The following is a 27916-nucleotide window of genomic DNA, read 5'->3' on the forward strand; positions in this document are numbered from 1 at the left end:
AGGGCCGGACCCGGGGACGGAGGGGCTGGGCCCAGGGACAGAGCCCACCAGGTTGTAGGCAGGCCCCAGGGGCGGGAATGCACGGTGCTCTCCAGTTTTTTCTGTGAAATGGACTTTCACGTAAAAGCTGCCATTTACTTACTTACTTATATGCCCACGCACTCTGCATGATTCATGCAGATCATTTAATCCACATTACAGCTGTACAAGTCGTTGCATTCATATATCCTCCAGAATGCAATCTTGTCGTATTTGTTACTATACAAAGTATCTTTTCTGACTACAGTGGAATGAAATTAGAAATCAGGAACAGAAGGAAAACTGGAAAATTCACAGATATGTGGAAATTAAACACCACCTCTTAAGCAACTGATGGGTCAAAGAAGAAATCAATCACAGGAAACGTTAAAAAATACCTTGAGACAAATGAAAAGAAAAATAGAATATACCAAAACTTAAGAGGATGCCGCTAAAGCAGTGCTCCAAGGGAAATTTGTAGCCGTAGTGCCTACGTTAAAAAAAGATCTCAAGTTCCCGCTCCTAGAATATTTGTTTGTTTAATGAACCTGGGAAGGTAAGAACTTGAACTAAATTGTAGAACTAGTGAGAGAAAGTACCTGCACCCTCCCCACTTACTGCCTCTAGACTTCTGAGCAACCGTCTGGTAATTTGAGTTCCCTTGTAGCTTTCCTATAGGGAGAGGTCAATAAAAATATTTAGCGTGTTGGAAAATTATAAATTAGCATTCTGATTTTATACTTTAAAAGAGAGAATAAGAAAGATTGCTGTTTGCATTTTGTTAATTTTACCCCTTATAATGAACTTGCACCTGTTTTTTGTTTTTGTTTTGGTTTTGGTTTTGGTTTTTTTGGCAGTCTTAAATCCCAATATTAAGTTAAAAAAAAATTTCTACAAGTTCAAAAGTATGTGTTATTAGAAACTTTTGAAAAATGCTCTAATTGTCTTCACTTGATAATGCTGTAAGCACTGATGAAGAGCAGAGGCCCTGGAGACAAATTGCCTGGATTCTCAACCTGTCACCAACACTTAACTTTGGGCTCACAACGTATCTTTCCATGCCTTTGTACTTTCTTCATGGCGTTGCTGTGAGGATTTAATAAGATCATACAAGAACTGCTTAGAAGGAGCCTGGCTTAGACTTAGCCCTTAATGTTAGCCGTTGAAGAACGAAGTCCTAATGTAAGATGTTTGTGCAAATGAGATTTTTAATAATCTAGTTTTATAGAGGTATAATTTACATATGGTAAATTATATAAATAACGTTATGCATGTTGTTACATGTTAAGGCATGTTACATGTTAAAGAGAAAAACATGTCACTGAGTTAATCTGCTTCTTAATAGAAATGCTTTCAGTAAATGTATTAATAATGTTGCTAGCAAAAATGTAGTTTGTTGCATTAGTCTGTTTGTACTGCCATAACAAAATACCACGTTCTGGGTGGTTTAAGCCTGTAGTGCAGGGCCCACCAGGAACTGGGCTGCACAACAGGGGCAAGCGGAGGGTGAGTGAGCGAGCGAAGCCCACCTGCACCCACAGCTGCTCCCCATTGCATGCACCATCCCCCAAGCCCCGCCCCTATCAGATCAGTAGCAGCATCAGACCCTCAGGAGCACAGACCTCAGTGCATACTGCACATGCAAGGTATCCGGTTTGCATGCTCCCCGTGAGAATCCGATGCCTGATGATCTGAGGTGGAGTAGAGGCAGAGACTCCCACCCCCACCCCCCTCACCCCCATCCTGTGGAAAAACTGTCTTCATGAAACCCGTCCCTGGTGTTAAAAAGGTTGGGGGCTGCTGGTCTAAGCAACAGAAATTTATTTCTCCTAGTCCTAGAGACCGGGAAGTCCAAGATCAAGATGCTGGCAGTTCCTGGTGGGGGCTCTCTTCCTGGCTTGCAGATGGTCACCTTCTCGTTGGGTTGGCACATGGGGGAGAGTGAGAACGCTGGTCTCTCTTCCCCTTTGTGAAAGGGCACCAGCCCCATGAGATCAGAGCCCACCCTGTGACCTCATTTAGTCTTTATCACCTCTTCACAGGCCCCGTCTCCAAATACAGTCACATCGGGGGTTAGGGCTTGAACATACATTCAGCCCATAACCAGTACAACTTGATTATGTTTCTTTTAAAACAATCGTGTGCCTGCCACATACAAGACATTATTTTGGGGAAAAGGGAGTGCAGAGCTGACATGTGTAGGAAGGGTTAGAAGAACTTCACCTTCCCAAAGAGCTTTTCATTCTCAGGGAGTGCCGGAAGCGTACAGCCACCATGTGAAAGATTTAACCCACCAAATGGTAAGCATGGCAGGTCGCCAAGAACAGAACCTTAGTGCAAAGCGTCTCCGTTCCAGATTACAATGCTGATGTTCTGGCATGGAGAAACCACTGATAAAAACCCACAGTGGTGACACAGTGACTAGTGCTGGGTTTGAGGCTGCAGGGAGACCATCCTGGTGCTTATTTTCAGTGGAATGGGAAGATCTTGACCACAGGTGAAGTTCACCTGGGATAAGTGTAACAGAGTACTTCCATAATATAGAACGTTTGTGCAGATAAGATTTTTAATGTTACGGTTTTATGGAGGTGTAATTTATGTACAGTAAAATTCACCTCTTTCAATGTTCAGTTCCATGAGTTTTAAAAAATGTAATGACTGCGACAGTCAAGATGTAGAACATTTCCATCACCCCAGAAACTCCCCTTTGGAGTTGGTCCCCAAGCTTAGCCCCAGCTCCTGGCAGCCACTGATCTGATTTCTGTGCCTGTACTTCTACCTTTTCCGGAATGCTGTCTGAGTGGAATCACGTAGCATTCCACTGCAGTCATCGCATTAGGTTTCTCTCCCTCGGCCTGTGGGCTTGAGAGTCACCCTTTGCTGTCGTGTGTGTCCATAGTTTGTTCCTTTTTGCTGCCAGGCAGTATTCCATTGTTAGGATGTTCCATTGTTAGGTGATGGACATTTGTGTCGGTTCCTGTTTTGGGTTATGAGAAATAAAGCTACTGTAACATTAGCGTATAGTCTTTCTGTGGACATATAATTTTATTTTTCTTAGCTAAATACCTAGTAGTGGAATTGCTGGGTCATGTGGTAGGTTTGTTTAACTTGATAAGACATCGCCAAGCTGTTTTCCAAAGTGATTGTGTCATTTCGCAATTCCACTGGCAATGTACGAGAGCTCTGGTTTTTCCACTTCCTCCTTGGCAAGACTCGGTGTGGTCAGTCTTTAATTTCAGCCAATTATCATTTGGTGATTAGTGGTGGTATTGCACGGTTTTAATTTGCACTTCTCTGATGGCTAATGACGTGGGGCATCTTTTCATGTGCTATTTGCCATGCATGTCTCTCCTTTGATAAAGTGCAGCCTTTAAATTGTACTTTGGTTTTCTTATTTATTGAGCTATCAGAGTTCTTTATAAATTCTGCATACAAGACCTTTATCAGAGAAGTGTTTTACAGATATCCCCACCTGTCTGTGGCTTGTCTTTTCGTCTTCTTAGACAGTGACTTCTGAAGAACAGATTTTTACTTTTGATGAACCTCAGTTTATCAATGTTTCTCTGTCTGGTTTGTGCTTTTGGGTCCAGTCCAAGAAATCCATGACAATGTCACTAAGTTTTCCTCTTGTGTTTTCCAGTGGAAGTTTCAGAATTTTAGGTTTTACGTTTGTCTCTGTCTGGCCATCTTTACACAGTGCAACATTGTATTGATTATTGTAGCTTGATGGTAAGTCAGCCAAGTAATGCGAATCTTCCAACTTCATTCTTTTTCAAAATTCCTTTGGTTATTGTAAAATTTTTTCTATGAACTTTAGAATCAGCCTTGGCTTTAGAATCTACGAGCCTTCCGGGATTTTGATTGGAATTGCATTGAATCTGTGAAACCGTCTGGAGGAGAACTGGCATGTTGACAATATTGAGTCTTCCATTCACAAACCCATAGGTCAATGATGGGATCGAAGCAGGGTCAGGTTGTCATTTCATGTGGAACCTTTTGGAGAAGTAAATTTGCGTGGTCACTGTCTCCTTGCCAAATCCTTCACTTTTTAATTGTCTTTAATGTCTTATAGTATATGTATCATCATAGACTATTATAAGCAATAGTGATTAATGATTAGATATTAAAAAGCTCCTAAAGCTTTTGTTCTTTTGATTTAAAGAGAGAGCAAATATTTGAGGATTTTCCCTCTTGCATTTAATGAAGATATAATGATTCTATTCAATTATAGATGCATTCCTCTACTGTTTTATATTTTCTTATACATGTACATGTGCCTATGATAATTGCTTCAACCACATTTCCTGTGACTGTTGGTCATTGCTTCAATTTTGTGATGATTTATGAAATATAAGATTACACAGAGAAGAAATTAAGGGCTAAGTTAAGGTACTGAAGGATTACTTAAGCCCCTTGTTTTTTTAAAGTTCTAATATTTGTCAGGCTAGCAGTACATGAGCGCATGTTGTAAAGTTGTCAGAAAGAGATAGTTTACATGTAGCTGGAGGTGTTAACGGGGCGCATTTGAGGTGATGGGCACTCACAAAGATTTGGGACACAGTCCTTGCCCCTTTACGATGGCTTAACACTTAGATACTTTTAAAATTCTTCACACCTTGCTTGATTAAATTTTTCCTTAAGTGTGTATGATGGGGGTCCTAATTTCGACTCGTACTTTTGTAAAGCAAAGGCCACTTGTGTCCACACCCCCGTGACCATATCTGGTGTCCTCTCACCCTCTCTGTTTCAGGTTGTGACCTTTCATTCCCCAGCAATAAACTGGTCTCTGGAGATCACTGTAAAATCGTAGTGGATGAAAAATCTGGTCAGGTGATGCTGGAAGACACCAGGTGAGCTCTTTCTGAACTTCTTTGTTTCCTCTTATAGCGTAAGAAGCCTGACTTAAAGCCAGTGAGTGTGCCGTGTGCCGTGGCTGAGGAGAAGGAAAAAGGCTGTGTCTGCAGTGAGATCACAGCAGCTGGTTTTCTGCAGCGTAGCGCAGTCATGCGTGTTAGTGATAGGGGTGAGTTCTGTGTGAACATCATAGGGTGCGTGCACAGACGCGGGTGGTAGAGCACCTGGGCTGTGTGGTAGAACCTGGTGTTCCCAGGCTACAAACCTGCACAGCATGTTACCGTACCGCATACTGTAGGCAGTTGCAGCACAGTGGTAAGTATTCGTGTAGCTAACCGTGTAAGAGGTACAGTAAAAATATGGTATTACAGTCTTATGGGCCCAGCATCACATGTGCAGTCATTGTTGACCAAAACGTTGTTATGCAGAACGTAACTGTAGTTAATTAGGTACTCAAGGTATTAGAAATTGTATTTTCTGGCTTCCAGGATGGGACACTCAGTGGTGCTTTGGTATCTGTGACCCTTCTTTGCATGTATTCAAATTAAAGCAGATATGTCTCAGAAATAAGAGTTTAAAAATATTGTCTCTACAAAAAATTTTTTAAAAATTAGCCAGGCACAGTGACACGTGCCTGTAGTCCCAGCTACTTGGGAGGCTGAGGCAGGAGGATCATTTGAGCCCAGGAGTTGGAGGCTACAGTGAGCTATGATCGCACTAGAGCACTCCAGCCTGACCGACAGAGCGGGACCCTGTCTCTAAAATGAATGAATGAACGACACTGGTAAATTTTTGGTTCTCGCAAACATTTTCAAGTTTGACTTCTTTCCCCCAAATCAAAAAATCTTTTTTATTAATTAATAAACTCTCATAAAACTTAACTACAAGTTGAGTATCCCTTATCTGAAATGCTTGGGACCAGAAGTGTTTCTGATTTTGTATTTTTTTAGATTTTGGAATATCTGCATCGTAATTACCAGTTGAGAATCCTAATTTGAAAAACCGAAATCTGAAAACCTCCAAGGAACATTTTTTTGAGTGTCATGTGGGTGCTCAAAAATTTCAGATTTTGGAGCATTTCAGATTTTGGATTAGGGATGCTCAACTTGTAGTATGTAGGAAGTGGAAAGCTCTTCAAAATCCCACGCACATATTAAAGTGCAACTATGTTTATTTTACGTAAATGAGATTATGCTACAAATACTGTTGTGGTATCTGCTTTTTCAGTTACAGTGTTTTGTGGGGTGCTTAACACGACATTGTGTCTAGACCCATCTCGTTTTTTTCATTATTTTATAATTTATTTGTCACTTCCCTAACTGGTGGACATTTATTATTTTGGCTTTTTCGTATTATAAATGACACTGCAGTGATTCTCTTCCAAACTCTGCCTTCATGTCTGATTATTTTCTTGGGGCGATTTCTCAGGAAGGGATGCTTTGTCAGAATGTGCCTGTTATAAATCCGGTACAAGTGGCAGGTGGCCTTTCAGCAGTGTGTTGAGAGCATTCCGTTTCCACTGGATTTTTTTATTTTTATTGTTGTAAAGATTAGGCTCTGTGAGATTCTCTGGTAACTAACAGTTTCAGGTATAGAAGACGAGGAAGACTAGGTTCTACTGGGAGGAAGTGAGGCTGCCTTTCCTGTTCTAATAGGTAGCAGATCAAGTACTTCATTTCTTAGTACAATGGAGAACAGAGTGCTGGTTCTAGAGCCGTCCTGCCTGCATCAGGACCTGGCTTTCCTGTACTGGCTATATCATGCTGTTAGTTTCCTGTGGCTGTTGTAATGGTTACCACAAAGTTTAGTGTCTTAAAATAACACAAATGTGTTATCTTGCAGTTATGGATGTCCAGAGTGCAACATGGGCCTCACAGGGCTAAAATTGAGGTCTGGGCAGGGCTAGTTCCTTCTGGAGGCTCCAGGGGAGAATTTGTTCTCTCCCTTTTCCAGCTTCCAGAGACCACCCACATTCCTTGGCAGAGGCAGGCTGGAGGGAAGAGGAGGCTCCAGGCGGAAGGAGCCATATGTGAGGAGGCCCAGAGGCACGAGGAGGTCTTGCGTGGTCAGAGCCAGTGGTTTGTGGCAAAGCCACACAAGGGAGTTTGGACTTCAGCTTGAGAGCAGTAAGAAGTCATGGAACGGGTTTAAGCAGGGAAGTGAAATAAAGAGTGTGAGAGTGGATTACGAGGAGAAGCCTGGCAGCAGAGGTCCTGACTGCAGTTGTCCCTCAGTGTGTGTGGGGATTGGCTCCAGGACCCCCAAACCCGCACACACTGAAGTCCCGCAGTGGGCCCTGCAGAACCCGCATAGACGAAAAGTCGGCCCTCCACGTAACTCAGGTCTCGCGTTCTGTAAATACTGTGTTTTCCACCCACGTTTGGTTCAAGCCTGTGTTGTTGGAGGGTCACCTGTGTATTGTGACAGTTGAAGTCACACCGTGGCTGCTGCCATGTGGTTCTGTACGTTTTGCTGGGATGCAGCCGCGGCCACCGGTTTACGTGCTATCTCTGGCTGCTTTCACGCCACAGTGGCAGAGCGGAGTGGTTACGGCAGAGACACGTGACTGCAAAACCTGAACTGTTTACTACCTGGCCCTTCACAGAGAACATTTGTGGCCCCTGACCCAGGGAGCTGTGATGGGTCAGCTCAGATGCCAAAGCTCTTCCCCACGGGGCCAGGAGTGGCGCTATAGAGCCGAGGCCTGCAGTGGTGAGATGATTGGAGTGAGGCTGGTCGCTCAGGTGCCGAGTTTTGTTTGTTGGGTGTGCTGTGCTCTTGGTCTGTCGTCACCCAGCCATCCCCAGTGTTCTCTCAGGTCTCCACTCAGAAGTCCCTCCCAGGGAAGCACTTCCTGTCCCCTCTTAGTCTCCTCCTGCCTGTCCCCACCACACCCTGGGCCTGGGCGTCTGCCTCGGCCTGGTCCCAGCAGCACTGTGGTCACTGCCAGTCACCCAGCAGAGTCACTCGGGTGACTTAGCAGCCAGATCACACGTTCTGAGCACAGGGCCACATCGTCTTCCACGTGATGGCCCAGCATTTACTTTGCTTCTGCCCTGAGCCCGTCTCTTAGGGGGGATCAGTACTCATTTGAGGAATGGTCTGGGTCATGCCTGCTGGAGGGAGTGGACCTGGTACAGCACTGAGCACGCTCAGGTGAGGCTGGAAATCAAAGCGCAGTGCTGCTGGCAAGGCCCGAGGACCCAGCAGGAGGCAAATGGAAGAGAACCCGGCATTGGACAGCAGTGTTGAAGCACTTGCCAGGCAGTTCGGTTGCTACTTAGGTTGTCAGAGGGAGGAACAGGCAGGTTTTTTCTCAGGACAATTGCAAGATGGTGCTTGCTTATGTGCATTGTTAAATATTTGCATTATTCCTGTCAAGTATCTTCAGAATGGTAATGTGAGCTGTTTCCCTAACGATGGTAGAAAAAATTTTAACTCAAGTTATTTTAAGTAGGATAAATAGCATTTTTTTTTTTTTTTTTACAGCACCAATGGAACAGTAATTAACAAGCTGAAAATTGTTAAGAAGCAGAGTTGCCCTTTACAGACGGGGGACATCATCTACTTGGTGTACAGAAAGAACGAGCCGGAACACAGTAAGAGCGAGGAAACTTACTAGGGTCAGACATGCAGGGGTGTGCCATCTCGAGAAGCCCAGCTGAGGCCAGAAGCACCTCCAGAGGGAGTCTGGTGACACAGATGTTTCCTGCAGGAATGTCACTGCTGGCTGCACTCCCTTTGCTGTCTGCATGGGTTGTTGGCAGCCATAGTATCTATTGGAGAATGGGAATGTGGTCCGAGCCCCACCGCTTTTCAAGAACACCACTGTGGTCATAAGTGTGAATCTCAAAGGGCAGCCAAAGAGAAGGAATGGTGGCGGGTTAGGTCACATCATAATGGAATCTTAGTTCTTAGGGAATAAAACCCAGGACCAGAGGCCTGGAGGCCATGGATGGGTCTGCTTTTGGAGACTTTACAAGAGACAGCAAAAGTTAGACTGGATTCCAGTGGGACTTTTTCAGCTCTAGGAGTCTATGTTTTTGTTTGTGGAAGAATGTTACAAGAGAAGGAGGATTATGGGAGTCTTTCGAAGGTTACCCTGAAATATTTAAAGACCACAGTGGTAAGGAAGAGGAAGAAGGGGGCAGATATTTCTTTGGTCATCCTCAGCATAGTCAAAGTCAGCCCCCTGCCACAAGGACAAGTCTTATATCTCTTCCTTTTGGTAGTTTGAAATTATAAGCAAGGCGTGGTTTCTCATCTCAACATACCATGCCGTTTTTTCCTGGGGCTCATTTATTTGAAGTGGTAAAGATGTTTTGGATCACTTGTTTTGAAACCTCTTAAGCTAGTGAATGTTGTTACTAGCCAGTGAGTCAAAATAATCAAAGACAAATGGGCTGGAGGGAACAGGAGGAAAACGAGCTCTCACTGCATGTGGCTACCACTTCTCTGAATTGATTCATGTCCTTTCAGATGTGGCGTACCTCTATGAATCTTTACATGAGAAGCAAAGCATGACACAAGAATCCCTTGGTAAGTAAGGTAACCACAAAGAAGTGGATGCGTATTAAGGGCTGTTGAATTCTTAAGAGAAACGCCCTTCGATGCTCTGCAGTGTCTCAGCTGAAGTAGTGGTGTCCACCTGAGCCCTCCGTGTTGCTTCTTCTCTTTTGGTGGTTACAGAAGCTAATAAAGAGAACGTGTTCCACATGACCAAAGATACCTCAGGTGCAGGGCATGGTGACGATCCCCAGGTCCCACCGTCGTCGCCCGTCACTCAGGTGTGCTTTGAGGAGCCACAGCCATCGACATCGACATCAGACCTCCTCCCCACGGCCTCTACCTCTGCCACGGAGCCTCCTGCAGGACAAGAGCGTTGCTCCAGCTCCGGTGAGACGGGGATTTCCTGTTCATGTCTCATGGGGTCACGGTGGTGGGAGCATAGCTTTTTGTTCACTAATCCTTACCTGTGTTGTCACAGACACAGATAAGCCCGTGGAGAATGGCATAAGGTTCTCAGTACTGTGGTTTCTGTAGTAGTAAGTATTGACTTGTTCTATCCCTGAGAGGAATGCCGAAGGTCAGGGACTGTAGTACCATGGTATATTTTACATTTTAATTGGGATGTAATTCATATAACATACAAATCACCCAGTTAAAGTGTATGTTTCAGTGGTTTTTATAACATTCCTAAGGTTTTACAACCGTCATCACTAACTCCAGAACGTTTTCATCACCCCGGAAGGAAACCCATCCCCATGAGCAAACACTCCCCTCCCCCTTCCCTACCCCTCGGCAGCCATGACTCTGCCTTCTGTCTCTACAGACGTGACTGTTCTGGATGTTTCATATACGTGGAATCCTACAGTAGCATGTGGTCTTTTTTGACTGGCTTCTTTCCCTTAGCATAATGTTTTCCAAGTTCGTGCAGAAGGGCATATTATTTAAAACCAGCTTTACATGCGCTGTTCCTTAATAGCATGATTGCCTTCCTCTGTGGTCATTGGGAAAAATTCAGACCATCTTGGTGCAGTGTAGCGTGTTCATTTCCTTGTGCAGGTGTTGTTACATAGAATATGCATACATGCATATTCCCCGAATTGGATCACGCTGTGACTATGTATGTTTATTTTTCTAGTTTACTTTCTTAGCTGTTCTCCTGTATTTTTCTTCTAAATTATCCTCAGAATTGGCTTTTCAAGTTTTAAAAAAAAGTCTTTTTGAGATTTTGATTTGGGGAGAATTAAAGTTTTATAATACCTGGGAAAATGGTATTTCTCCCTGTTTATTATTAAGCTCTTTGATGGTCTTCAGTGAGTTTTATAGCTTTCTTCACCTAGTTTTGGGATAATTCTTATTTTTTCCTAGGATGTTGGGCTCTCTTGTTGTCATGTCGTATAGCTGTCTGCCAGTTTGTTTTGGACAGAGATCCTCTAAATTGCAGTGAGGATGTGTTTGGATGTGACAGAAAAGCTGGTTCCCATAACAAAGTCTGAGAGCACCCTGCCCAGGGCGGGCACCAGGAGCCTGTAGGAGAAGGACCTTTGTTTCGAACAGGTCTGTCGCTGGTCAGCAGAGCAAGAAATCTGCCCCGGGGGCTGCCCCGTCCATCTCGCCAGTCTGGCTGCTCTGCAGCAAGATGTCCCTTCTTTTTACATTTCTTCAAGCACCTAGCGGGATTTGGGGACAGGGACTCAGTCTGCCTCTTGGAACTGGAAGCCTTCTCCCACACCCTGGACCTGTTCCTGTTTTTGTTAATTTGGTTTTCCTCCCTCACACAGTGGGTCTTTCTTCACTGTCAGCCCTGCGCATCCTGTGTGGCATCCTCCTTAGGGCCTCGTGGGATCTGCCCCCTTCCTTCTCCAGGGCCCCTTGGATGAGCCTAACTCCTCAGCAGCAAGACATGGTGGGCAGCGTATTTCACTCTTTTCTCAGGTCAATGATGTCCCAGCCGTCGGGAGGGCAATGTTGTGGCTTCTCAGGGCACACCTGGGAGGGCTGCTCAGACGCTCAGTTGCAGCGAGACTGTGTTCAGTGAGTGCCGTGCGGTCTTGCCTGTTGCTTCTGGAGACAGGACAAGCCGCTCACGCCAAACCAGTGACAAAAGGAATTCCTACCAGCCTGTCTCCTATAGACGTCTAAACCATAGCTCCAGCTTCTCAAAGACCCTTTGATCTGCCTTGTTAAACATCATTACCTCAGATTCACAAGTGAAAGAAAATGCAGTAACACTTCAAGGTGAAAACATGCCAGATCTGCATAGCAGGATGGCTGAGGTTCTACACACTCTCTAGGCCCACGTACCTGTCACGGTATTGTCCGGGTCCCTTAAAGCTCAGATGCCGACACACCTGGGGTCACGCTGGCTCTCCATAGCCGGCTCCAGCAGCTGGTTACTCACCCCATGATCTTAGCCCCAGAGAAGGAGAAGTAGTATTCACTCTGCTTCGGTGGGGCCCCACAGCCTTTCATGTACAACGAACACAGACCACCAGCTATATAGACAAGCAACACCATGTCTGGAGTCCCAAGCGGTCATTTTGTGGCTATTATGAGACCCTTTTCAAAAATGTAGCACCAGACGGCTCTGGCCTATAAAGAAAACCTACTTAACCAGTAAAATTGTTTTCCATTCCATTCCATCCCATCCATATGCATAGCGCAGTGTGTAGACTGAGCGATAGGTTTTATTAATTTTTTTATTATGTTCTACTTCTTTTTTTTCTTTTTTTTTTTTGAGACAGAGTCTCATTCTGTTGCGTGGGCTAGAGTGCTGTGGCGTCAGCCTAGCTCATAGCAACCTCAAACTCCTGGGCTCAAGCAATCCTTCTGCCTCAGCCTCCCGAATAGCTGGGACTACAGACATGCGCCACCATGCCCGGCTGATTTTTTCTATATATTTTTAGCTCTCCAATTAATTGCTTTCTATTTTTAGTAGAGACAGGGTCTCGCTCTTGCTCAGGCTGGTCTCGAACTCCTGAGCGCAAAACGATCCACCCGCCTCAGCCTCCCAGAGTGCTAGGATTACAGGTGTGAGCCGCCGCGCCCAGCCTATTATATTCTACTTCTAAAGGGCAATGCGTTTATATATTACTTAAGTAATTTTCAAAAATAAAATTTTTCTATCTGTATGCCTAAGTATATACATACTAACAAAATAATTATAGTTAATACTTACCGAGCACCTACTAAATGTGAGGGAGTGTGCCAAGTGCTTTTTTTTTTTTTTTTTTTTGAGACAGAGTCTCACTTTGTTGCCCTGGCTAGAGTGAGTGCTGTGGCATCAGCCTAGCTCACAGCAACCTCAGACTCCTGGGCTCAAGCAATCCTACTGCCTCAGCCTCCCAAGTAGGTGGGACTACAGGCATGCACCACCATGCCCAGCTAATTTTTTCTATATATTTTTAGCTCTCCAATTAATTTCTTTCTATTTTTAGTAGAGACGGGGTCTCGCTCTTGCCCAGGCTAGTCTCGAACTCCTGAGCTCAAACAATCCGCCCGCCTCGGCCTCCCAGAGAGCTAGGATTACAGACATGAGCCACCGCGCCCGGCCCCGAGTGCTTTTGATAAGTTATAAGTCACTTCTGGGCCTGTCAGAGAGGTGCCATTAATATAATCTTTATTCTGGAGTTGAGAAGTCGGGGTGAGCACAGAGGGCTCTCGAGACCCTGGCCTGAGTGAGTGCTGGGCTAGAGGCCGGCGGCCAGCCCGGGAAGCTGTCTCTCTTCTGTTAGTACATGAGTTAATTTATTCCCCAAACTATTTTGTTTTCTTTCAGCTGCTGTTGGCCAGTTTTTTCTTTTCTCAAATACTAATACTTACCATTTGAATATTATAAACTAGATACATATTATGCTATAATTTCATAAACGAGATCTTTTTGTTTGTTTGTTTGTTTGAGACAGTCTCGCTGTGTTGCCCAGTGGTGTCATCACAGCTCAGTGCAGCCTCATGCTCCTGGGTTCCTGAGCTTAAGATCTTTCTTAAGACAGAGGTTATTGGCCAAGTGTGGTGGCTCATGCCTGTAATCTTAGCACTTTGGGAGGCTAAGGCGGGAGGATTGCTTGAGCCCAGGAGTTGGAGGTTGCAGTGAGCTATGATCATGCCACTACCCTCATGTCGGGGCAACAAAGCATGATCCTGTCTCAAAAAAACAAAAAGATGGGAAAGTTTGCCTGTCTTTCTGCCACGGTCATTCCAGTTATTTATGACTCGAGCTTCTTGCTCGTGGAGACCAGAGCTCTCCCTACAAGTTACTGTTCTCCTTCCCTTTATCACACTTCTTGGGAAAATAGTTAACACTCCCCCACCATCCCCACTCCTGTCTAAAGCTACTGCCTCCCTCTGTTGAAATGTCTCTACACGAACCTCTGTCTTAAGAGTTGACAACATAACGTGCATGATGTACTGGCATGTGGCTTTGCCCCATGGTAGATTTGGTATTCAAGGGTTGATCCCAGTCACAAACATCTCTGCATTTCTTTCCCACCTAGCACGGTGATGGGCACAGATACATTTAAGATTGTGAGCAGACTGGATAAGTATTTCTCGTAAGCCATGCATCATTCTTAAACTATGACATCTCGGCTTGCAAACTCTACTCGGTTTAAATCATTGACACTTTACCCAGCATGTTCTCTCCTGAGGTGGATAAATCAGAGCCTGTCTTGTTTGTTCCCACTCACAGGGTCCGGGGGTGCAGCCATCTCCCCAAAAGCATTCGTGGCCAGTGATGAAATCGCTGGCTTTGCATCGGCTCCCCCAGACATAGGAGCACCCTCCTCTTCTCTGGAACCCCAGGATCAGGAGGATTCGGAGCCCACTAAAAAGAAAATGAAAGGAGGTCAGAGTCTGTGGTTCTCTGCGTCCTGCGCCCTCTCGTGAGCTCCCTGGGCTGGTGCTCTGCGCTGTGGGGGCCTCATTTCCTGCAGAAGCTCGAGGACCCTGCCTCAGCTCGGTACCTGTAACCCCTCAGCGTTTTCTGAGTGAAATTCCAGGCTTTTTCTTTATTTGCATAATCCTGTAGAACCGTGTTTACTGCCAGGCTATGCTCTTGGTCTGGAAATGGTGTGTTCTGAATTTCAGAATTGATCTAGAAGTCCTCTGTCCTGATATGACAATAATTTCTAAAAATGTAGTTTGAATGTTCACATTGAAGATGATTTAGATTCTGTACTGTTCTGCGGGGCAAAATAAATAAGTAAAAGTTTTAAAAATGGAGATTATTTAGAGAAAAGTCTACATTTTAGAAGCCAAAGTTGAAAGTATTATTAGTATCACCTAGCAAGCTGGTGACAGCTTGTAATCCGTGCTTTTTATCACTCTCCAGGGTGTACACGAGTCACAGTTTTTTTGTTTAAACGAAAGTGAACATTACACACAAATACAGTTTGACAGCTGAGCTTTATCTCTGAACCATACATCCTGAATGTCTTTTTTTATGTATTAACTGTGCCTTTAAAACAAAACTTAGACATACTGGAATATGAGACTTATGTGAGCCCTTCTTAAAAATACCCTTTATAAATACAAACATATGGCAAGGATTGTGTATCTCCTGCTTCTGTGGACGGTAGAGGCCCGAAGCTTTTCCGTGTCTACAGATTAAGACGTTTGTAAACCAAAAAGCTGATGCATTTCTTTCTTTCTTGGATTTGACAGTGAGACATGTCCCTTTTTCTCTCACAGATGGTGAGCTTGACCTGAACCTGCAGCTGTTGGCCACAGACCAGGGTAGAAAGGCCCGGACTGTTCATGAGGATGCCAGGGCTGCAGCCGTGAAGCCAGACAAGATGGAGGAGACACTCACGTGCATCATCTGCCAGGACCTGCTGCATGACTGCGTGAGGTACGCACCACGTGCCCTAGTTTCCGCCAGGGCTAACTGGGCACGCAGGTTTCTCGTCCAGTGGCAGGGAGGAGGCCACAGATGCAACGAACCTTGAGTCCTGTTTGGCATGGAATTTGCTGAGGTTGCCATTTTCATTTCACTTTTGTGGCCAAGAAGGAGAAAACCTGGCCCAGAGACCCACCCAGGCTGTGGAACCCACAAGGTTTCGGCAGTGCTGGTTTTGACTGGCGTGGGTCACATGTGACCTAGTGAACCAGTCTCTACCTCGCAGACAGATCAAATGGACTATACTGAGTTTTAAAAATTTCCTAGCTAAATAAAGGCAACATTTAGCGCAGAATGAATGTATAGGAGCAGCTGGGGAAGAGCCTGCTTGCTTACTTTGGGAACTTAAGAGTTAGAGCCTGTCGGACTTTCAGTCTAAAAACACTCTGTGTTCTTGTTGCTTGTCTTGTCACAATCTGCTCTCCCCTGTCCCTCCTGAAAACTCAGAGTCCACGTGGCTTCTGATTTGTTTTCGTCGACCAAGACTGAGTGAAAATATTTTTAGGTCGAATGATGGTTTGGGTCCCCCCAGTTGGCCGGTGGCTCAGATTGGCATGTCCTTTCCTTGGGTGGTCCTGCTGGGGACTTCGGCCCGAGGGCCACGGTCCCATCTGCAGACATGCCCCTCTGTGCCACAGCCTGCAGCCCTGCATGCACACATTCTGCGCGGCTTGCTACTCTGGCTGGATGGAGCGCTCCTCCCTCTGCCCCACCTGCCGCTGTCCGGTGGAGCGCATCTGTAAAAACCACATCCTCAACAACCTCGTGGAAGCGTACCTCATCCAGCACCCAGGCAAGTGGGGCAGCCTGCCCAGGCCTCCCTTCTTCAGGCGCTGGGGATGTGAGCTCCGAGCGGTCTAGGCTGTGCTGCTGGTGAGTGGTGCTGTGCCCTTCGAATTCTAGACAAGAGTCGCAGTGAAGAAGATGTGCAGAGCATGGACGCCAGGAATAAGATCACTCAAGACATGCTGCAGCCCAAAGTCAGGAGGTCTTTCTCTGACGAAGAGGGGAGTTCAGAGGACCTGTTGGAGCTGTCCGATGTTGACAGTGAGTCCTCGGACATTAGGTAAGTCCTGGCCTGGCGCAGAGCAGAGCGTGGGAGCTGGAGCTGCAGTGAGCACCGTGATTGAGAGCTTGCTCCTGGGGTGGACAGGGCAGCATGGCTGGTTCTGCCCCTAGCAGCCCCGTTCCTCAGTGCCGTGGGCTTGTTTTCTGGTGCTGGGGAGAACCAGCATCTCCGTCGAGAGGCGTGATCAGGATGGGATGAACACTCAGGGTGGCAGCTGGCAGTGTCAGCCTTGGTACCTGACAGGGCCCTCCCTGTGCCGACATCCTTTTGTTTCCGGAGTCTCTGCATCGAGGGTCTGCCTGTGACACGGGGTCATCGTTGGCTGTGTTATTTTCTTCCCACATGAGCACACGTACTATTCGTACCTTGTCTAGTGACCATAAAGTCCTGTATCGTAAATTGCAATACGTGTCATTAGTCAGGAAATGGCACAGCCGTCCGGCTGAGAGGATGCTGTCCTAGAAGCCCTCGTTGTATCTGCTGACGTGTTGATATTTCCTAGTCCAGGATCTGAATTTTGGATCGAGGCCGTGATATTTAAAAACACAATAAACAAAAGACCCCAAAACTTTTATTATTGTTTCCTTTCTGTAAATTTAGCAAGTGATGACAGTTAAGAAAAAAAAGAAAATGAAAAGTCAGTTTGGTGTTAACGTTTTATTGTACCCATCTGGTCATTCAGATGTGTATCCATACATATATTTTTTAACAAAATAGATGTAATATACCAATGAATATTCTGTGAGGATGGGATTGTACTGCACGCATGCACCTGGGACGCCCGGCACCGTGAACCGGCACCGTGAACCGGCCACCGTGCTGCGGTGCGCACCCCGTGTCTGCGCCTGTGCTCGTGGCCGGCCGGGTCATGCAGACAGACACGTAGAAGCGAGGTGGTCGAGCCAGAGAGTGTGACTGGGAGTTAGACCTTGCTTGACTTTCGGTGGGTTTGTCGTCCCGACACCCGTCAGGGAGGCCGTGCAGTGCCACTCTGGGAGGGCCACACGAGGGATTCCCTTTGCCAGTTGAGTAGGAAGAAAAAAGTCATCTCATTTTCATTTCATTTCTTCTTTGAAGGTTGAGCATCTTCTCACTGCCTTGTTTTTGTCTGGTCAGGTCTTCCCCACTCACCCTCACTGGCTCCTTGCTTGACGTCAGGCTTAGAAAGGTGTTCTCGAACCGAGGGGAGTCTCGGGCATTTTTCCCATGGATCGTTTTTTCACAGTCTCCTTTTTTCCTCCTAGTTTCTGGTGAAGTGCAACAAAGACACATGGTCCAGGGCAGCACGGGCCACCCCGGAGGGCAGGGGGTGCCGTTGGCTGTGGGGCCGCGTGCTGTGGGGCTCCCATGGGGAGGGAGGGTGTGCAGCACGGCCTGAGAGGCGCCCGCCCTGTCTCCTGGGGGCTCTGCCCTGCTTGCTACAGACTCTTCTCCTCCAGGGGTGGGTGCTGGGCGGGGCGGGAGGCTGCCCTTCCCCCACACCGGAGGCGGTGGATTTTGGGTGGCGCTGTTTCTGGGAGACGGAGAGTCAAGGCCGTGTCTGGGGCTTGCGGTGCAGCTCCGCCCCGCCCCTTCAGCCCTGCCCTGTGCTCTCCTCGCAGCCAGCCGTACATCGTGTGCCGTCAGTGTCCGCAGTACAGGCGGCAGGCGGCACGGCCCGTTCCCTGCCCGGCACCCGACGGCGAGCCGGCTGCCCCGCAGGCCCTTGGAGATGCACCGTCCACATCCACCAGCCTCGCCACAGGTGAGACACCGCTCCGTCAGACCGTGTCCCTCGTCACGTCTTGGCCCATGGTGACCGTGCTGACGAGCAGTGTGGCCGACGCTCTGCCACCTTCGCTCTGCGCCTCTCGCTGCTGGCCTGCCACCTGCCTCGGTGGCCCCCGCCTCTAATAGCTTGTTGCTTTTTGTAACTGATTTTGGTCGAAAAAAATCAGATAACTAAGTGTTCACCCATGATCTCCCTCCTGCATACCCCTGGGATTAGTCCTGGTTTTAACACTCGGTCTCTGCCCAGCCCACTGCCCAGGCAGCTGGCGTCCCTGCTGGGTTTGCAAACCCAAAGCGATGATCACACGTCTGGCCCTCACGTGAGAGACGGGCTTCTCTCCAGCAGTGGGTGGTGACGTCACCAGAAGCTGTCCTGTGCCTCGAGTCACCCCAAATGTTCTCCTGTCAGGTGCCTGGTTCCAGCAGGCGGATCCCCCAATGCCATGAAGAGAGGCGCAGGGGAGCTGGCCAGGGCGTGTGGGATGTGCAATTCTCGGCCCTGTCCGCTCTGTGATTCGTGCAGAGTGGGAAGATGGCCCTCCAGGGCCCTGGCCCGAAGCCATCCACCTGCAGTTGTGACTCAGAGCCACCTTCCTAGGCCGCAGTTCTCCCAGTGGCTTCTTGTAGAACCTGTGGGCGGGACAGGCAACGCGGTGCTGGGACACGGGTATGGCCGCGAGGCCACGGGCCTGGGTTTGGCTCTGCCGCTCCTCAGCTCTGCCTGGGGTGCCGGTCAGGTTCCTCCCTGTGCGTAGTAGGGACCCAGCACCTCCTTTGGGCTTGTCAGAGTGCTCGTGGGGGTCATGCGTGTAGAGGCGTGTTGTACCCAGCAGAGCCTGAGACCCTTGGTGGGTGCTCCAGAAGGTTGCAGTGGAGTTGCCGTGGGGGTGGTTGGCGTGTCCCCCGTGGTCTTTCCTCTGTGGACCGTGCGTGTCCAGGGAGCTTGGCCACGTTGGCACAGAGTGCCAGGTCAGGCAGTCGTACCCACTGTGCCTGTCACTTGTGTTTCTGCAGGAGGTAGCTATTAACTTCTGCCTTGGCAGAAGTTAAATACATAACTTGTTTTATTGCTTTACAATATTATATGTGCTCTGAGGGCCCGTCCTTCCTTTATAGGAAATATGAGAAAATCTTCAAGTGATCTTTGAAATCTTTCTATAACCCCTGAGCCAAAAGACAGTTTTTGATGACCCTTAAATCTACTCGAAGTCCCTTAGTTTGGGTGGTAGAATGTCATTTGGCTATTCAGAACAGGTCCAGCCTCCTTGGCGCTCTCGGGTCTGTCTCTCCTGAGCTTTCCACCGTCTCTCTGATGTGAGTCTAATCTGCTCTTTCTGCCCGTTGTTCTGACACGCGCTGCCCGTGGGCACGCGGCAGGCCAGGAGTACGTGTGCCCACTGCAGGGGAGCCACGCCATGTGCACCTGCTGCTTCCAGCCCATGCCCGACCGGAGAGCTGAGCGTGAGCAGGACCCACGCGTCGCCCCCCAGCAGTGTGAGTGAGCTGTGAGCCTCCGTGCTCTGCCCTGGAGGCCCAGGTTTCGAAGTGGTGTTGACTTTGTGTGGGGCGCGAAGGACGGATGCAGTTTCTCTTTTTTTCATCTACGTAACCAGTTGTCCCCACATGACCATGTTGAATAATCCATCTCTTCCCGCCTCGGATGATGCAGCCCCGATATAGGCCAAGTTTCCGTACACGGCAGTTCTCCTTCTGGGGTCTGTGTCTGTTTCTGTCCCCACATTGGTACCACAATTGTTTTATAATGTCTCACTTCTAAATCTAACAGATGAGGCCAGGCGCGGTGGCTCACATCTGCAGTCCCAGCACTCTGGGAGGGTGAGGCGGGAGGATCGCTTGAGCTCAGGAGTTCGAGACCAGCCTGAGCAAGAGCGAGACCCCATCTCTACCAAAAATAGAAAAATAAGCCTGGCGTGGTTCGCGCCTGTAGTGCCAGCTACTCAGGAGGCTGAGGCGGGAGGATCCCTTGAGCCCAGAAGTTTGAGGTTGCTGTGAGCTAGGCTGACGCCACTGCACTCTATCCAGGGCAACAGAGAGAGACTGTCTCAAAAAAATAAGTAAATAAACAAATGTAGGAGATGAAGGTGATGCTTTGTTTTAATACACAGGCCTTCCTGTTAAAATGGAGCCTGTCGTTGACTTAGCCTCTGTTTGAATTACCCCTGACTGAAACGTCTGCCCTTTCCTTTGCCTCCTTTTACGATGCTTCTTGGTTTCTAAGAGCACCACTGCTAACGGAGAGAACGTGAACCTGTGCGGCAGCGTCAGTCTGTTCCGATGGGGCACAGGTGCTGTCCTGTCCTGCACACTGGAGCAGCCAGCAGGACAGACACGGCCTCGGCACACGCTCTCTCTGGAATGATTTAAGAGTGTTCCGGGCACTCTCGCCACTGTCCTCCGGAGCCCGGCTTGGGCACAGGTGCAGGCTGGGCCTGTCGAGTAGGGCGTGGGCTCCAGGTCAGGCAGGTGCAGCTAGTCCAGTGGGACACAGCTTGGCTGCCTCTGGGCGGCCACTGCCCTCATCTGCATGGTGGCCACTTCCCACTGCTTGGTGTCACCTGTAGGGAGAGCAGATGAGAGGTCCCAGGGGACACCCACCTCCTGCTCCACGTACGCGGTGGGCAGCAAAGGGCCGCTCAGGGAAGGGCTTTACAAACTGGGCAAGAGGCCAGCTTTTCCTCAGCGATCTTTACTTTTGACTGTAATGTCATGTAGAATGCTTTTATACATAGAGGCATTTATGAAGTGATTACAGATTTTGAAAGACTTTTTTTTTTTTTCTGAGACGGGTCTTGTTCTGTTACCCAGGCTGGAGTGCAGTGGTGAGATCATAGCTCATTGCAGCCTCCACCTCCTGGGCTCAAGCTATCCTCCTGCCTCAGCCTCCCAAGTAGCGAGGACTACAGGTGTGAGCCACCACGCCCTGCCAGATTTTAGAAGACTTTAATGTTTCATACTATGAGAATTTTAGCTAGAGTTTACCTGATATTATATTTCAGAGAATTCTGCTCTATAGAATATTAAACATTAAAAAATAATGTCTACAAAAAGAAGGTAACAACATGAAAAAATACTCAGGTAGAAAAAAGGCATCTGCGAGCTGTGAGTACACAGTTGACTGCAAGGATGTCACACTTGGCAGAGCTGGGAGGAACCCACTGAAGCTGTGTCGGCTGAGGAGACAGATGTGATTCTAGCTTGTGCGGATCTCGTGGTTTTCCTGGGGCGAGTGTGTGCACGGTGTGAGAAACAGTGCGGGTCTGCAGCCCCAGCTGCCGCAGCTCAGTCCCCCTATGCTAGCTGGGGTGTGGCCCCTGCTCCCAGGTTCCAGGGAAACTCCTCGTAAATCGTGTTTTCAAAGACAGTTGAGCTCCTGAGTCTGGCATGACCTGGCATCGCGTCAGAGGCAGGCCGTGTGCCGGGTGCCCGCCTGACCAGCGTCCTCTGTCCACAGGTGCAGTTTGCCTGCAGCCTTTCTGCCATCTGTACTGGGGCTGCACCAGGACCGGCTGCTTTGGCTGCCTGGCCCCATTCTGCGGTAATACCGGCTCTTCAGCCATGAGTTGCTTTGACCTTGCGCTGTCTCTTGGTGAACTTGAGGGCAGGTGATGGTGGTGTCCATGGCCTGCTGGGGGGCGGGGCGGCCACTGCAGGTCACCAAGTGACCAACTGCCTTTTCCTGCTCAACTGAGACGTTTGCCATTTTCAAAGTGTCAAATTTGTGTCAGCTTAAAATAAAGCAATGACACAGAACAATTAGGGGACATACTAACTTTTAAGAACTGAATCCTTACTGCAGGGTCAACTTTTACAATACAGGAACAGGTGTGGACGAGACTCAACTTACCGTTTTAAGAAGGGAGTGAAATAGAAATCATTTTTACCTGTTGTCTGTTTAACGTTATATCATTGAACTTAATTTATTCTTTGTAGATCTATAATGAAATTTGTTTATTCTGTCAGGCAAATAATACTTTCATACGATGTCTTTATAAAACAGATAACATTGCTTCCCTTCATCTCGGCAGAACTCAACCTGGGGGACAAGTGTCTGGATGGGGTGTTGAACAACAACAACTATGAGTCAGACATCCTGAAGGTATCCCCCTCTCAAACGTGCCCTCGGGTTTAGCTGAAACCGAGAAGAAACCGCCCCATAACTTTCCCAGTTACTTTTAGGACTCCTTCTGCTCTTTCGGACTCAGACAGCCAGTTGTCCTGTGCATTCCATTGTCGTGTGCCTGTTTTCCCCATGGTCCAAAAATCGGCGTTTCCTTTTTGCCCGTCACGCCATAAATCCGTAGGAGTCAGTTCCCGAAGCTCACGGAGAGGGTTTCTCGCAAGTGCTGGCCCTGATGGGGGTTCTGCTCCCTGCGCCTTCCTTTTCTGGCCACTTTCCTTCCCACATTTGAGGAAGCCGGCTTGGCGCTCAGAGTTTTAATGTGTTTAATGCGCACGTCTGCCCTCTCACCCCGAACCTTGCTGACAGCACACGCACAGTGGGGCCTCCGCGTTCCCCGGGACACGACGGCGCACGCTGCGCTCAGCGGCACCGCCCTGTGCCTCGACGTCCACACGCAGGGGCACTTTCCTGTAGGTTTGCACAAAAGGAGCTAAACGGCTCCGTGTTTCTGAAGGGCAGAGAAGCAGACGCCAGGTCCTCAGCTTCTGCTGTTCCCAGACCGAGGCCTGTCATGGGACTCAGGACACCCCGGCCGAGGTTTGGTGTCTCGTTTGCACCTGTGCTGTGGGTGTCATTGCAGACATTTTGTGAAAACGTGGTGACTCTTACACTCGAGCTTCAAAAGCTAGCCGCCTTCTTTGGGAGGCTCTGGGACGAGACTCCTCACGCAGGGTCGTCTGGGCTGGCCCTGCGCAGGTGCTGTGCTCTGGCCCTACCCACCTTTGGGGCCTTTTCTGGGACGTTTCCTTTCTTCCCATTTTAGCATTTCTTCCCCTGAACTGGTATTTGTTCTTATTGCCCTTTTCCCCCTCGCAGAACTACCTGGCAACCAGGGGTTTGACCTGGAAAAACATGTTGACAGAGAGTCTCGTGGCGCTTCAGCGGGGGGCGTTTTTACTGTCTGGTAAGCTTCGTTCTCTTGCCACCATGCTCTGGAACGGACCCGAGTTTCCAAGGCTTCCTTTGCCTCCCGTAAAGCAGTAGAACCTGGCAGGCCGTCCCAGGCAGCATCACCTATCTGCTCTCCCACATTACGGCTTCGACCTCCACCCACCCTGGCAGATAGAAAGGTCCTGATACTTCTGGATGGTTTTTTAAAAATTTGGTTTGAACCTGCATGACATATGCCAGCACCTCTCCCCACAGAGGAGGGTGGGATCGCAACTTGGAGGGACCCCACCCTTATCCACGGGGGTCCTGGTGCCTGTAGTTCTCGGAGGCTCTGGTCTTGGTGTGCAGAGCATCAGCGAGGGTCGCCCTTCACCCAGGGGAGGACAAGGTGCCTGTGGAGTGGGATTTTCGTCACTAAGGGAGGCTGCAGAAATATCAACAGGGGGCTCTTTTTTCTAAGACATAAATTATTAAAAAAGAATTGAGGGGTTTTCCTAAAATCCTTTTAAGCTGTGTCTGTTTCATGGACGCATTCTAGTGAGCGTCTTTTGTGTGGGTGTCGGGTGTCCTGCGCTGTAACAGCTGCTGTGTGGCTGCCCAAATCTGTCAGCTGAGTCTGAGCTTCCTCGGGCTCTTAATGGCTTCTTATTTTTGGCTCACAAAGAAAATATAAGTGATATAGGGAAGAACAAAGGGTAAAGTAAAAGTCGCTGGAAATCTACTACCTTAGAGACACGCAGAGTTGATCTTTTCGTGATGGCCTGTCCAGGCACCTTTAAACACAGACCCCTGTTTGTGTACCTCACTCTCACAAAGTCCTGTGTGTGCGCTGTGTGTACCCTGGTTTTCACTCAGCAAGGTATCACGGACCCCTTCTGTCTATAAAGTTCTATATCTTGATTTTTTTAATTGCATACTATTCTGACGTCATGGTTTATTTGGCCAATTTATTAATACAGGATATTTAAATTATTTCCGGTTTTTCACCATTTTAAACAACATTGTAGTTGTTGAGCATGCAATGTTGTAGACTTGAAAAATCATCACCTTAGGATAAATAAATAGGATCCTTAGGACAGTGGTGCACACAGCCGAGAAGGTCACTGAGCGCTGTCTCTGTGCTGCCCCGGTGGTCCTGGGGGCTGCAGGCAGAAGCCCAGCCGTCAGCTCCGCACTTGCCTTCCTCGCGTCAGTGTGAGAGGCCAACAGTGACATGTCATTGTTCTATTCGCCCATTTTTGATTGTTAACTAAATTGAAGATCTTTTCGCATTTATGGGTCATTTGCTTGTCTGTGATCTTGGCCCATATTTATATTAGCCTATTTTGATTTTTTTTTTGCTATGGATTTGTACGTTAACCTTGTTAATTAAGGGCACAGTGCATGGTCATTTGTGTTGCAGATGTTTCCACTCTGTCATCAGGGTTTTGCGTCTGTTTGATGTGTATGTTTCCATTGTGGTGTTGAAGTTGTGAATCCTTTCTGGTGTGCCCTCTGGTTTTCATGACATGCTTAGAAATAGGTCAAGAGAAAATAATATTCATTTTTTTTCTTAGTACATTTTTGGATTTTTTAATATTTAAATTTTTTATCCATGTGGGTTATTTTGCTGTAAGAAAATAAATTGGCGTATCTTGGTTTTGCTCGTTCGGCCCATGGCCTCAGCCCCACTCATGGGTCAGCGTGTTAGCTCCCCCGGGTGTGAAGTGCTGCGTCTGTTCTGCTCTGGAAGGGGACGCGCCTGATAGCTGGCTGTGTCTGCATGAGGCCATTTCCTTCCAGATCACAGGGTCACGGGGAACACTGTGCTGTGCTACTGCTGCGGCCTGCGCAGCTTCCGGGAGCTGACCTACCAGTACCGGCAGAACATTCCTGCCTCCGAGTTGCCAGGTGAGGCTCCCCACCCTCACCCCTGCCCACGTTAACACTGTTCGGATCGGCCTCCTTCACAGACACTGGGCCTGGCCTTTGCTCGTTCCCAGCAAGGTGGGAAGCGGGCAGAGAAACAGGCTGTCTGAGGCCCTTAGTCTGTTTGCTGTCACCAATCAAGGCATCCAGGCAGTGCTGGTTTGTAAAACAAGATACATAGAGACATCTGGTAGACAACTGGAGTTATTTCATTTCCTAAGTTGGATTTTCAATTAAATGTGTTTTCCTTTCCTGAAATCTTGAAACAGTCCAAGGGAGTTAGTTTTAAAGAGTTACAAGATGCTGGCGTTTCAGCTGCAGTTTCTCTCGTTGGACCTCTACTTAAATGCAATTCAGTTGGCCGGGCACAGTGGCTCACACTTGTGATCCCAGCACTTGGGGAGGCTGAGGGTGGAGGATCACCTGAAGCCAGGAATTCAAGGCTGCAGTGAGCTATGATCACACCACTGCACTCCAGCCTGGGCAACAGAGTTGAGACCCTGTCTCAAAAAAACAAAAAAAAATTCAATTGCTATATCTAATAGATATATGTAATTTTTTTCTTTTTCTAGTGGCTGTGACATCCCGTCCTGACTGCTACTGGGGCCGTAACTGCCGCACTCAGGTGAAGGCTCACCACGCGATGTGAGTGAGGCCGGGGATGCCTGTGTGGCTGGAGGCTTGGGAAGGCAGGGGAGACAGCCCACTATCTGCTCATAAATATGCTAATTCAGTCATTACGCCTCTACAAAGCCACGCAGTATGCAAAGCAACCTCTCCATTTAGGAATCCTTCTCTTCTGTTACCTTATTTGGTGAAATGTTTATTGCAAAGGTTCGCTTCCATCTTCCACTCTGCGTCTTCGCGGCTGGAGTCACTGGCAGCTTCCGGGGGTGCCCAGCGTCTGAGGCTCAGCAGCTTCTGAGCCGGGGTCACCGCAGGCCCACTCACAGAACCAGGGCAGCTGGGGGTCTCTCTGACTGAGCGGTGAGGTGATCGCCACAGTCAGCCCCCGCCAGTGTGCAGGCCCAGCAGTCGCTTGTGGGCTCCTGGTTCAGGGCACAGTCCTTGAGACAGTGCCGTCAGCACGAGAGACGTCTTCTGATAAAGGTGATCCCACGAAGGAGTGATTTCGTGGACTAAAAACTTTGCTTTGTGCTTGAGCACAAACAGCACGTGGAAGAGACCGTGTTGTGAGAAAAGAGATTTCACTGGTGACTGGCTCACCTTCCTCCGTAGGAGCACGGATCAGGGCGGCAAAGGCGCACCTGACGTGTGGGGCTTGTGGGAGGGCAGGTGGCCATGCCTGGGACCGACAGCACCGCGGGGACGCTCTGAAGAAGCTCAGCTTTTGTTCTCTTCTCTAAGAAAATTACCTAAGATGTTTTCACTTCTCTTTTAAAAATTTAAAAGAGAAAAGGAAGCCTACCTTTAGGCGTTAGTTTCTTTGATATGATTAGAAATATACCGCTGTAAGTCCACACACACACACACACAATGTATTTCTCAGGTAGTTCTTCCAGGGTATGGTTTCAGAATTTATTTGAATACCTGTCTCGTCCTCTTGTGTAATTTGACCATTTTCTCCCTGCAGGAAATTCAATCATATCTGTGAACAGACAAGGTTCAAGAACTAGGAGTCGGGAAGCCCTCGTCGCTGTGGCGTGTTGGAGGCAGTGGCAGCACGTTGTAGAAATACCGAACACAGACACGTTAGGGCATCTCTAGGGTCCCCTGAGATGCTGGGGTCTCTGGTCAGGGCCCCTGGTGTGACTTTCTCTGTGGTGGAGTTCTGCCCTCCAAATGAGACCTCCCACGGTGCCTGGGGGATCTTGGGAGCCTCAGCCTGTCCTGGCAAGCGCTAGGAGGGACTCACGATGGCTGGAACAGCAGAGACTGAAGCGCTTCCCATGGACAGAGTCGTCCCTTCCCACTGAGATGGGGACAGCGCAGCTTTGCTCTTTCTGTGCCCTTTCCATAACTAGAGTTAAAACAAATCTCTTTTCAGGAAAAGTTTCAAGGGAGAAAGGGGAAAGTTTATCAAAAACACTCTGTTTAAGGAAAATGGAACGTAAGTTTACAGCCTACAGGATGTACAGAATATTCTACTGTTGGGAAAACCACAGCGTTTTATATATTTTTTATTTTAATAGGTTTGGTGCTTATCTTCTAATAAGATTTAAATATCACAAACTGTAGCACAAATAATATAATTTATAATTTACAAATCGACTAAAATTGGGTATAGTATGGTATTTGAAAGAATAAGCATATGTTTCTGTTTATTAAAAAAAATGAAATCTGTCCATGTCCCAAACTGCTCACCCTAGAAGTGGATGTCACGTTATGGGCTCCTTGCTAAGGAGCGTGAGTCACCACCATCGCCAGCACAGGGCTGACCGTGGGTCCTGGGTGAGGCGGCAGGACGCAGGACAAGGCGCAGGACGCACCACCCCCTGAGCTCCCTGAGCCCCCGCGGCAGGCCCTCCCCACAGAGACCCCGCAGCGTGTGAAGGGGGAGCACGCTGGGCCTCTGTTTCTGGGATCCCTTTCCCGCATTACGGTTGCCATGTCATCTGGAATAATACTTGAAATTTTGGTTTTTGTAAAAAAAAAAAAAAAAATTTATCTTTTGTTGAAATCACCTGTTATTTTTGTTTGCAATCTGGTAACTTTTTTGCTTCTTCTCAGGAATACGATTTTCAACTGTTGTCTTGCTCTTGATACACACTGAGAAGCGGCACTCTGATTTGTGGAAGAAAGTCCTCTCTTTTGCAATCTAATAAACAGGCCACGTTTGTTT

At 48.0% G+C, this 27916-nt stretch overlaps 1 protein-coding gene across 1 annotated transcript; it reads left to right on the forward strand.

Moving 5' to 3' along the window:
- The first annotated feature begins 4767 nt into the window (after positions 1-4767).
- CHFR (checkpoint with forkhead and ring finger domains, E3 ubiquitin protein ligase) lies at positions 4768-27913 on the forward strand. Its single transcript, XM_012657261.1, has 16 exons — positions 4768-4868; positions 8362-8471; positions 9352-9411; positions 9562-9768; positions 14066-14221; positions 15067-15226; positions 15913-16067; positions 16178-16340; positions 17945-18087; positions 19491-19607; positions 21586-21669; positions 22160-22230; positions 23131-23218; positions 24988-25095; positions 25686-25738; positions 26708-27913. Exons 1-16 carry the CDS (start codon positions 4852-4854, stop codon positions 26726-26728), a joined length of 1713 nt encoding a protein of 570 aa, XP_012512715.1. The 5' UTR covers positions 4768-4851; the 3' UTR covers positions 26729-27913.
- Positions 27914-27916: the final 3 nt, after the last annotated feature.

The sequence above is a fragment of the Propithecus coquereli genome, unplaced genomic scaffold, assembly GCF_000956105.1.
Source record: "Propithecus coquereli isolate 6110/MARCELLA unplaced genomic scaffold, Pcoq_1.0 Scaffold535, whole genome shotgun sequence".
Lineage (NCBI taxonomy): Eukaryota > Metazoa > Chordata > Mammalia > Primates > Indriidae > Propithecus > Propithecus coquereli.